This window comes from Herpailurus yagouaroundi, unplaced genomic scaffold (genome assembly GCF_014898765.1).
Source record: "Herpailurus yagouaroundi ecotype Mexico unplaced genomic scaffold, PumYag 193, whole genome shotgun sequence".
Taxonomy (NCBI): domain Eukaryota; kingdom Metazoa; phylum Chordata; class Mammalia; order Carnivora; family Felidae; genus Herpailurus; species Herpailurus yagouaroundi.
The window spans coordinates 2,199,779-2,211,508 of NW_024412424.1; the positions used below are offsets into that span (position 1 = coordinate 2,199,779).

The window sequence follows — 11,730 nt, forward strand, 5'->3', positions numbered from 1 at the left end:
TCATCCATTCATCCATCCATTCCTTCCCTCATCCATTCATTCATTCCTTCATTAATTCATCCATTCCTTCCTTCATTCATCCATTCATTCATCCATTCCTTCCTTCATCCATCCATCCGTCCATCCATCCATCCATCCATCTATCCATGAATTCGAAGAAAGAGCCTTAGGAGGGTTGAGAGCAGGAACAATTAGGGGCAGGAGACAAGGCGCAGGAGGCTGGGGCCTGAACCTTGTGGCATCTGGGTTCCATGGGAGTGAGTGGCTTGGGTCATTTGCAGGATAAAGTGACAGGAGCAGAATCTTGGGCCACTGCATGGAGCACTGGAAAGACGGAGGTGCTGGTGGCCCAGATGGAGAAGGGGGTGAGCTGGATGGGAGCAGCTGAGGTGGTGACTGCCAGGACAGCTGAGGAAGGGTGATGATCCAAACTGGGGTGTGGCCAGAGTGTGGCTCAGGAGCCAGGATTAAAGGCTTCAAGGTCTCAAGGAGGAAGAAGGACAGTCAGGGAGGGGGCAGCCCAGGGGTGGCCCCACCAACCAGGAAGTCAGCCAGGCCTAATTGAATGGTGGTAACAGAGAGGAAGGGATGCCTAGCCAGGACCAATTGACCCAGCTGGGCTTCCCTGGGCGGGGGCTGCCAGGAACAGGAGCCACGAGATGGAGGGGGGTGGAAGGGCAGGAGGGAGGAGCAGGGGCTCAGAGGAGGGGCCAGGGCAGCATTCCACAATAGAGCCAAAAGGGGGCCAGGGAAGCTTAACAAACGTTAGGACACACCCCCTGCCCCCCCCCCACCCCGTTCCTCCTTCTGCTCCAGCTGAAGCGGTCACCCTGACCTACCTGGCTCCAAAGCCCTGCTGAGCCTGGGGCCTTTCCTTCCCATTCATTCTCCCCCCTCCCTTCTCACCTGTCCTCCCTGCTCCCCCTCCTCTGGCCCCTCTCTTGCTCTCCCAGCACTCATTTTCCAGGACTCCTTTCTACCTTCCCATTTCCTGCCCCCAGCCTGGGGAAACTGAGGCCCAGCGCATGGAGTTCACCCGTGCCCAAGGCGCACAGCTCCAGGGCTGGGGCTTCTGCCTCCCCAGTCCAAACATTCAACGCCATTTAAATCTCATAACCCCAGGAGCTGGGGACTATTATTAGCCTCATCTTAAGGATGGGGGAACTGAGGCCCAGAGAGATGATGTTCCAAGGAACTATTAGTGGGATTTGAACCTGTTCCTGCCCCACCCACACCAACGTCCAGGCTCTTGGCCTCAGCCCGGTGGAGACAAAGCGAAAGGTCTGCTGCCACCTGGTGGACAGTCCAGGCAGCGCCGTTTGGATGGGGTCGTCTCTTCCAGAGAAAAGGGGCAGAGCCGGGAGGAGGCAGGTCTGGTCCCTTGACCACACTCCACCTCTCATGCTCCTTTCCCGCCAATTTTCCGAATTTTCAACACCTACGTGTCCATGAAAAAGGCACAGCCTAACCCATTTCCTGCTCACGACTTCTTTAAGTGCAGAAAGACCCTGGATGTCAATTCTAACACACGTGAAAAATGAAAGACCACAAAGACAATGCTGTAATTATAAAAAACAGCACAAATGCACTTTTTTGATCTCTTAACTGATTTGGAAAGCAATTGTAGGGGCGCCTGGGTGGCTCAGTCGGTTAAAATACCAAATTTGGCTTAAGTCATGATCTCCCGGTTGAGGAGCTCGTGCCCTGAATCGGGCTCTGTGACGGCAGTATGGAGCCGGCTTCAGATTCTCTCTTTCCGTGTCTCTCTCTCTGCCCCTCTCCCACTTAGATTCTCTCTCAAAATAAATAAGTGAAAGTTAATAAAAAGCAATTGTATAAAAATTATATTAATTCCATCATCAGGTCTATAGCATGTAGGCATGTAATATATTTGACGATAATACAAAAAGACGTGAGTAAAGCCGTATAGGAATGAGGAAATGACACCAGGTAGTAATGCTAATCCACAAACACAAGTGGAGGGAACCAGAAATGCAAATGGAGAAAATTAATATAACAAACTTTATAAATACATACTTGTCCTCCTTTAATTTCTCATGATTCTTTAACAGACATACGGTTGTAAGTAACAATTATAGCAACGCGTTGTTAGGTTTGTAACACATAAGAGATGTGATATGTATAGCAGTAATAGCACAATAGTAACAATAATTTGGGACAAAAGGGGGAAGAGGAAATGAGCTCTATAGGAGCTACTATAGGAGTAACATTTTGGCATCTCATTAAAATGAAGGCAGCATAAATCGTAAATAGATTGTAAATTAAGATGTACGTGTTAGGGGCGCCTGGGTGGCTCAGTTGGTTAAGCATCCTACTCTCGGTTTCAATTCGGGTCAAGATCTTGAGGTTCGTGAGTTTGAGCCCCATGTCAGGCTCTGTGCTGACAGTGTGGGGCCTGCTTGGGATTCTCTTGCTCTCTCCCTCTCTCTCCACCCCTCCCCTACTCTCACTCAAAATAAATAAAGCAACTAAAAAACAAAAAAACAAGCAAACAAAACAACGATGGATGTGTGAAGCCCTAGAGCATCCACTAAGGAAATAACTTAAAAAATACAGTAGGCTTGAGGGTGCCTGGGTAGCTCAGTCCATTAAGCGTCCAACTTCGGCTCAGGTCATGATCTCACGGTTTGTGGGTATGAGCCCTGCGTTGGACTCTGTGCTGACAGCTCAGAGCTTGGAACCTGCTTTCGGATTGGATTCTGCTTCCCCCTATTTCTCTGCACCCTCCCCTACTCATGCTCTATCTCTCTGTCTCAAAAATAAATATATATAAATATATAAATAAATATACATACACATATATACATACACACACACGCACATATAGTAGGCTTGGGGCGCCTGGGTGTCTCAGTTGGTTAAGTGTCTGACTCCTGGTTTCAGCTCAGGTCATGCGTGGTTAGTGAGTTCGAGCCCCACCTCAGACTCTGCACTGCTGGTGTGGAGCCTGCTTGGGATTCTCTCTCTCCCTCTCTCTCTCTGCCCACCCTCCACCCCCGCTAGCTCGTGCTCTCTCTCTAAATAAACACGTAAACTTAAAAAAAAAAAGTTAAAAGGAAAATAAAAACAAAACAAAAATATACAGAGTACGTTCACGGTGCCTGCTTGCGAGTTAGAGCCCCACCTTGAGTATAGCGATTACTTAAAAAATAAAATCTTAAAAAAATAATAAAAAATATTATATAGTAAAAAAAAACAATTAAAAGAATTAAAATGTTACGCTAGAAAAGCCACTTCATGCAGTATAAAGCAGTAAAGACATAAATTCTAAAAACGAACGAATAAATAAATAAAGAAACAAACAAACAAACAAATAAATTCCACACAAGAGCATCACGGTAAGTGGAACGCTCGGACTGCCCCCCAGACACCCCTAGGCCGCCTACAACTCCCAGCGTGCCTGGCACTCCCAGGCTCCCTTACCGGTCAAGGCGGAAGGGGCGGGGCTAGTAGACCTACCTCCTGTGAGTTGTAGTCTAGCTGCGAACGAAGGCGGGGCTGTGTGAAGTTGGTGGATCCGGAGGCAATGAAAAAGCAGATCTGGTTGAGCGCCGGGCCGACAAACCAATGGGCGTGCGGCTTGCGGGAGGCGGGACTTCCGTCAACGAAGTCCTGGTGAGCGGCTGCGCGAGGGCTGCCACTTCCTTTCTTGGCTGGCGGCGAGAGCGGAGGGTGCGCCATGAAGGCCTCGGGCACAGTAAGGCGAGCGCGGTGGGGCAGGGGGCCGGGGAGTGCGGTGCGGAACGAATCCGGGGCCCCGGCAGGTGGCGTGGACCGGGTAGAGGGAGCGTGCGCCTGGCTTCGTCCCTCGCCACGCGCGCCACTGCCTTCAGGTGCAGCCAACATGGCGGCCATCGCGGGCGCCGCGTGGGGAGGCTAATGCCATGCTCCCGGCCCGCTTGGAAATCACGGGGCCCGAAGAGGCCGGGCCTCCTTTCCGGGGGAAGGGACAAGTTGCGCGACTTGGACGCTCGACCGACGGGACCTTGTTGAGCCTCCGAGCCTCAGTTTTCCCATTGGCGAAGAGGACGCAGTGGGAGGGTGCAATAATATTACTCTTCTCGGCGTGGCTGTGAGAAGTAGAAGAGAACTATAAACCCGAGTTGACACCGGGAGTGCGAGCCTTACCTGTGACAAGTGCTAGGTGAAATCAGAGGGCGCTGTGGCGCAGAGATGGAAGAGCAAGTCCCCGGGACCAAGGGGGTCCTGTACAGCTCTCCAGCCTCAGGCCAGCCGCATCGGTCCCTTCCTGAACGGGTGGTCCGCGGGGCTGAGGAGTCAGATTGAGAGGTGGGAGTATGAGCCGAGTTGGCGATACTTGGGGCTATTACGTAAGTAAAACAGCAAGTCCGTGAGAGATACGTTCCTTTGTACTATATCGCAGAGTTTGGCCTTGGCCGACATACTTGTCTGTGCATCCGTGTAAACAGGGAGTTTCCACTGGGAAGTCCAAACCCCTTGGACTGCTGCTGGGAAAACCGGTAGCTGCAGGTCCCGTGGCAGCAGTTCTGAGAGTCCAGAGCTGGGGAGGGCACTGGATTTTTTTTTTTTTTTTTTCCTGGTTCTGCCTGGAGCGTGCTGTGGGATCCCATGCTGGTCACTGTCTTTGGGCCCCCGAGTGGAAGAGAACTTTGGGAAGACGTAGTGAGCCGCAAGGATGCAACGGAGTTAGGAGGCTGCAGGCCTAGGTTTCAGCTTTTCCCAGGAATGTAAACGGAAGGAGGAAGGACAGTGAGATTGATAGCCCTGCCCAGCTTTCTGGAGCCGAGGCAAAGGGTACACAGGCACCTTAGTGAATCCTCCCTGCCCTCAACCCCTGTTGTGGAAAGGCTGGGACAGTGGCGTGGCTCCTTCATCAGGATTCCACACGGATGCCCTGGGAGGGGACAGTCTTCTCGCTCTCCTGCTCCGTATTGGGAAAGGGAGCAGGGTCAATCTTCACGGTTGCCTCAGAGCTCTGGGTCAGGCCTCATCTCACCCCTGTCTGTCTTTCAGCTGCGAGAGTACAAGGTGGTGGGGCGCTGTCTGCCCACCCCCAAGTGCCGCACTCCACCGCTGTATCGCATGCGAATCTTTGCACCTAATCATGTTGTCGCCAAGTCCCGCTTCTGGTACTTTGTGTCTCAGCTGAAGAAGATGAAGAAGTCTTCAGGGGAAATTGTCTACTGTGGGCAGGTATGGGGCGTCTGAGACCGCGTGAGGTCTGGAGTGGGTTTACACGTTCCTGTGGGGGCCTTCCTCACTGCACAGAGTTCCCAGACTTCATAACCCCTGGCCTGTTCGAATGTGCCGTCGAGGCCCTAGGTCAGGATGGGACGGATCCCTCAGTGCCCTTTTCCTAATGAAAGAGCCCAAGGCCCAGAAGGGTGTGGCTGGCATGCCGGGACACCTTGGCTGAGGCCCGCGCCTTTGCTGGACCTCATCTACGAAGGTGCCGTCACTTAGGCACGTTTGCTGTGTTGGGCACTGGACTCTGCGTCCTACGGCCGCACAGGGTGGCAGCTGGTTTTTGGTCTAGGTAGACCTGGGTGAGTGGCGTTTGGGAGGAGCCTGGAGCTGGTGGTCCACATGGGGGGAATATCCAGGCCTGGACTGCTGTGTGCCCCCGGCTGTCACGGTGGGAATTTGTCCTAGGACCGCAGGTTTTCCTCGTGTACTTTAAAATTCAAAGACTGGGAAATAGGCTCGGGAGAGGCCTGGGGCTGGGCTGTCCTTGGAGCAGCAGGGGCAGATGATCAGCCAGGGTAGTAGAAGTTGGGCTCGAGCCCCTCCCTACGCTTGCCTCAGCCAGTTTCTTTGGCAGGTGTTCGAGAAATCCCCCTTGCGGGTGAAGAACTTCGGCATCTGGCTGCGCTACGACTCCCGCAGCGGCACCCACAACATGTACCGGGAGTACCGGGACCTGACGACCGCGGGCGCCGTCACCCAGTGCTGTAAGCTTCCGGTGGCCACAACCCGGTTTCTCCTTTAGACTCACCTCGCAGGCGTCTGCAGCTCATCTGCCTGTGTCCTCCCACTGCTTCAGACTGAGGCTGGACGGGGAGTGGGCGGTCCCAGGCATGGTGGTTGGGATGCAGCGGCAGTGTTTGTGTTTGCTCAGGGGACAGGAGTGGAAGGGATGTTCCGGGTGCGTCTTTTTCTGGAGCCTGGCAGCAGGCGGACCTTTGGAGTGGATCGCTCGTGTGGCGATAATTCCCACCCAGAATCTAGCCGGGGCCCTGTCCGTAACGGATGTGGTGCCAGTGGCCCCAAGTGCTCCCAGGGCAGGTTGCCTGCCGGGGCCACAACCGAAGCACCTCAACCCAAGAACTGCTGTTTCTTGTAATGGCGGTTTAAACAGAGGTGCTGACAGCAAGTTGATCTCGTCGCCTTTGGGGGGCTGTGGCCGTGCTCCTCAAAGTGAATTGAGAGGTTCTACAGCCCTGGTAGCCCACGCCTGTTGGGGTCCTTCCGGGTCAGTACTTGACGGGGGGTTTAAGGAGTGCGCAGACCCCCGGCACACGTTCACCTTCACCCTCTGCAGACCGAGACATGGGTGCCCGGCACCGTGCCCGGGCCCACTCCATCCAGATCATGAAGGTGGAGGAGATCGCAGCCAGCAAGTGCCGCCGCCCGGCAGTCAAGCAGTTCCACGTGAGTGCCCTGGGGGCCCTGCTGGGTGGGCTGGGCTGAGGGGGGGGCTCTCCCCTGGAACATGGAGCTGGCCTAGCTGCTCCCCTGTCCCCCAGCCTGGGGAGCTGCAGGGAGGCACTGGGTTTGACGCAGGAGCCCGGTGGGGGGTGGCCACACCTCAGTGGCCCCTGGAAGAAAGGTTAAGAGGCTTCGTCCCCCTCACCCATCTCTCCTTACCACAGGACTCCAAGATCAAGTTCCCGCTACCCCACCGGGTCCTGCGTCGCCAGCACAAGCCACGCTTCACCACCAAGAGGCCCAACACCTTCTTTTAGATGCAGAGCCTCCCTGGCCCCAGGTCCGCCCAAATAAACTCCTTGGGAAAACCCGGGTGCTCAGACACGCTTGTATTCTTTGTGCACCCTGCAGAGCTCAAAAGGGCGCAGCCAAGCTGTGAGTTCTCTGCTCCGGCAGGGGTCTTTCTCTCTTGAAATGGGACCCAGACACTTGATTTCTCCAGAAGGGGAGCTCTAGAAATGAGAAGGCCACACCCCCTGGGACTTCATCCAGCAAGGGGCTGTCATGGGCCGGGTCCTAGAGCCAGAGGGCCCATCTTTCAGCCCCATCGACTGGTCCTCTGCTGTGAGCTTTGTAGCGTGTTGCAGGCCAAAAGGTTTGGCCCCTAAACCTGTTCCACCTGCCTTGTGAGGCACAGGCCTCAACTCTTCCCACGTCTGTGGTAAGCTGTGGCACTTGGATGCCTGGAAGGAATCGGGATGTTAGGGTTGGTTCATTCCACCTACGAGTTTTCCCTTCCAGGCTTAGAACCCTAGTCTCTGGTTCCGGGATCCTCAGAGCAGACGTGAGGGGGCACCTGAGAGGGCCGTGAGCTGTGGTAGTTTGTCCTTCACTGGCTTGGGGAGCCCTCAAAGGACACCCTAACCCTGCCCAAGGAGGTGAAGGACTCACTGGGTATCTGTCTCCAGGCAACCGCTTACAGCCTGGGGAATTCTAGGCATGAAGCTAATCCCACCCTGGCTGAGCCCGTCAGGAGGCCGACACAGCCAGGAAGGAGCAAGGATCTTGGGAGGCATCTGTCCTTGGTGTGTGACCTTGAGCGGCCCCGGCCCTTTGAGCCTTGATGTTCTCAGAAGATGAGGGCACGGAGCAGATTTCATTTACTCGGTTGACAGTACTGGGGAGAGTCGCAACTACGGGCACCGGGGGCAAAGGTCGGTCAGGATCCCCTTCTATTCCGGGGAGCCGGAGAGTGAGAAGAAGGCAGGGCAAGTCCGTGTGGAGTGGGGTGTGAGGAGCAGCCTGCGCTGGAGTGTCCCAGGCAAGGGTACAGCCTCCCCTCTCCCACTTGGGGGGAGGGGGCTAGTTGGCATGATCAGTCTGAGTGGTTTCCGGAAAACTAGGTCCTTTCAAACTCCACCTATGCTTGGAGCGGCACCCAAGCCAGGGTTTGTGCACAGCCAGCCGTTGTCATAGGAAAGATCCCCGAGGATGGGGTGCCAGGCTTCCGAGACCTTCGCGGCTGCCCTGTCTGCTGTTTTCGAGTGGTTCTTTCCCATCTCCAGGCCTTTGTGCTTTGATGGCTAAAGAAAAATCACTTCTTAGGATTTGAATTTGCTATTTTCTTAGGAGGTGGGCACTTTTCTTTAAGTAAAAATACTTGTGTGGTCTTGGCTCATTACGGGGCTGCGGGTCATTTTTTAAGTTACTGTTTTGTAAAGGTCTTTATGTATGTAGGCGGAAGATGTGAAAAATACATGTTTTTCCCCATAGATGGTACAAATACTTTTCTAGGGCACTTCATGTTTCTTAAGGTATATTTGGGGAGCCAGGCTAGAGTTTTTGAACTTTTTGCCTTGTTGATTTCATTAATCTTTTGGGACTTCGAGCAGAAACCCCTCCTCCTTTCTCAGTAATTGGATCTCTGTATCTAGATGCCCCCCACAAAGAAAAAATCCATTTCCCAGCCTTCTCATCTAGGAGTAATCATGTGATACTAGCAGTGGTGATGTCTGCCATTTCCAGGATGTCCCCATCTGGCTGGAATAGAAGCAGGATGGCCGGTGCGCCAGCGGCCCTCTTTGGCCATCGAGAAGCCACACTTGAGCAACAAAGTGGAAGGGCCTCGGACACCTGACCCTGTGTCTGCAAGATTAGAGCATGGAGGAAGAGCCCCAGTCCTGCTTGGACTGGAATCTGGAGCCCTTCAGTCAATTGTGACTTGGTCTTGAGGTGGCCCTAATGGTTGTGCCTGGGGCTAGTCACTACCCACTCAGCTTTTGTTCTGTGTGAAGTGGGGGTGGGGATAGTTCAGGTGAGCTAGAGACTGGATGCATCACTGGGAAAGTGGAAGGCCAGGGCCTCGACAAACTATCCATGTTACAGCCTGGGGGCTGGCTGGGAGGGCTCTGCCCAAATCAGCCAAATGGTGGAGTCAGTCCCACTATTGAGGGACCTTTGAACAGATGATGAGTGCACCCCAATTCCCTAACTTCCATGTCTTCGTTCACCACCCCCCCCCCCCCCGCCCCGGCCATCTACTCATTCTTGCCTGCAGACCCCTCTACTGTGTCCCCACCCCATGGATCCTGCACAGAGCAGCTGGCAGGAGGTGGAGACCACTGAACTGGGCCCTCAGTCTCCAGAGGTAGGTGAGGTGCTGGAACCACGCAGCGCGAAAGCCCAGAGTAGGTGGCGATGGGCCCTTCGTTGTGAGGCCCATGAGATAGGACTGGCCTCTTGGACTTTTAACCCTCTGGCTGGCTGGGGTCCAGGGAGGGGAAGGTTCTTTTGGGATCACCCAGCCAGCTCAGGTGGACAAGAATGTGGAACCCGCAAGGCCCTGGTGGGCCTCTCCTGCTTCCGGTGCTGAGACTCCCAGGTCCTGTCCCTGGGTTTGTCCAGGTGCCAAGTGTCATTCCTGGGCTGGGAGCCCTGGGGGAGAGACCTCACGAGCTGCCCCTCACTCCTGAGTCAGGGACCATCAGGGACAAGGGCGGGCACCAAGGCAAAAGTGGGACAAGTGGGGGTCCCAGAAGACCTGACCCAGATCCTGAAACCAAGAGAGACTGAGAATTGTGGAATCCTAGAACCCAGTTGGGGTCCTCAGGATGTAGGAATCGTGGAATCTCACAGAGCACGCAGCACCGTTAGTAAAAAAAAATTTGCTTTTACTGAGTGCAAGGTAGAAGTTCAAAGACAGCCAGCCAGAAGGTCGCACTGGAGCCACAGTAGCTCATAACCAGGGAGCTGTGGGAGCACTGTGGGTGCCTGGGCAGCAGGCAGGGTTGGGGACAACAGATACCCGTGCGACAGCCCCTTGTGCGCTCGGACTGCAGCTGCCCAGCCTTCAGGGTCTCCCTGCCCCTCCTCCACTGGGCTGCGTCCTGCTTGCCCCCTCCCTGTTCTGTGATGGGAACTGGGTAGTCAAGGAAGGTAAATCTCACCACCCTGCTCCCCGAACCCCCCCCCCCCGACCCCCGAGAAGATGGTCCTACACGCCTCTTCAGGGTTTCCAGAACACGTTCCCATCCACCCATCTCTCCCCGCCACACAGCCACTGCCTTGATGGGACATGGCGGTGGGCTTTTCAGAATCTACAAATCTCACTAGGTCCCTCTGGCTCCAAACTCTCCAGTGCCCACGATCCCTCCCCTCCCCACCGCCAGCGCCCTCAGAGTAAATTCCACACACTTCACCAAGGCCCGAGGTCCCTCGTGGCTTTTCCCTGTCTCCACTCTGCTCGTCCCACTCGTTCCACCTCAGAGCCTTCGCGCTGGCTGTTCCCCCCGCCCCAAGTGCCCTTCCCCCCCACCCCCGAAGCTTGGCTCGTTCCCCGCCTTCAGGTCTGCAATCACCTCAGAGAGCTCCCCTCCCCGAAGCCCCACATAAAGTCGCCCCCCAGGCCGGCTCCGTCTCCGACTTGACTTCACACGTCACCCGTCAGCTTCTGAAATGTGCGGTCATCTGTTGGCTGGTCAGTGCCCTGTGCCGGTGAGCAGTAGGGGTCCGCCTGGATCCTGCTGCACCCCCAGCAGCCAGGGCATGGTTCTGCACACAGTAGGCACTCAATGAATGCGCCTCAGCCCGAGCGTCAGTCTGTAGCCTCCCACCTCACAGTAGAGAAAGGCCGGCAGGGGCTGGTAACCGCTCCCGGGACCCCCCTGGTGATGAGGACTAGTTGGCCTGCTCTGCAAAGGTTTGCATATATTTGCATCCGTTTGCACGGCTTTTGGGGACGGGGATCCCCACCCGGATTTCCTCTTTCCCACCAGATTTTCCAGGAGGGTGCAGCGAGGCCGGGCCTGGAAAGCATGAACGCGGAGGAAGGAAAGGAACTCGGTGTCCTCCCCACCCTCCTGGCCCGCGTTGAGGAGTGCATGACAGCGGGCAACAGATGCCCGTGTGGCAGCCGCAGAATGGGAGTCCCGTGGGGTGGGGTGCAGTGCAGGCCCTCTCCGCACCGCTCGCCGAGAGGGAGCGAGAAGGCAGTCCCCCCCCCCCCCCCCCCCCCCCCCCCCCAACGGTGGAGGGGGGGGGGGATGCTGGACCAAGCGAGAGTGGCGTGTGTCGACCAGAGGAGACCACCAGGGGGCGGCAGAGGCTTGGGGAGGACTCCGGTACCCTCGCCTAGAACCCCGCGGTTTTGATCCCTCCCGCTTTTGCAAGGAGGGAACCCAGTTTGGGGAGACCAAGTCAGGACTCAAGCACCGAGGTCCGAGCCTCCAGTGGCCAAAGTCCCTCTGGTCCACCAGCGAAGGGCCCCAACACGACAGCGTCTGCGTCCTTTGATGGCACGACCTCAGGCAACGGGCTTCGCCTCCCCAAACTGGGTCTGCTCATCTGTGCCATAGGGACGTGTCACATACTACCTCCCAAGTAGTCGTGGTCCTCCATTTATTCTGGCTCATGGCCACGGACAGCCCCTCCCCCATGACCTCCATTATACATACACTTAATGCCTGGCGCAGGACAGTCGCTCCTTGCCGGTGCCGTGCTGGAAACCACAAATGAATAAAGAGTGAATGAGGTGCTTACTCTGGGCCGGGCTTGTATTATGCAAGTTCAATTTATTTCTCC

General features: G+C 55.6%; 1 protein-coding gene and 1 non-coding gene across 2 annotated transcripts; both read left to right on the forward strand.

Moving 5' to 3' along the window:
- The first annotated feature begins 3,591 nt into the window (after positions 1-3,591).
- On the forward strand, positions 3,592-7,033 carry RPL18A (ribosomal protein L18a). The gene is made up of 5 exons (XM_040444898.1): positions 3,592-3,718; positions 5,017-5,196; positions 5,825-5,954; positions 6,545-6,654; positions 6,876-7,033. Exons 1-5 carry the CDS (start codon positions 3,701-3,703, stop codon positions 6,966-6,968), a joined length of 531 nt encoding a protein of 176 aa, XP_040300832.1. The 5' UTR covers positions 3,592-3,700; the 3' UTR covers positions 6,969-7,033.
- Positions 6,311-6,443, forward strand: LOC121011315 (small nucleolar RNA SNORA68). The gene has a single exon (XR_005781567.1). It is a non-coding gene; the product is annotated as a small nucleolar RNA SNORA68 (small nucleolar RNA).
- Positions 7,034-11,730: the final 4,697 nt, after the last annotated feature.

Coding starts and splice junctions, on each gene's coding strand:
- RPL18A (XM_040444898.1), top strand. Junction 5,197..5,824: donor AAATTGTCTACTGTGGGCAG/GTATGGGGCGTC, acceptor TTTCTTTGGCAG/GTGTTCGAGAAATCCCCCTT. Junction 5,955..6,544: donor GGGCGCCGTCACCCAGTGCT/GTAAGCTTCCGG, acceptor CACCCTCTGCAG/ACCGAGACATGGGTGCCCGG.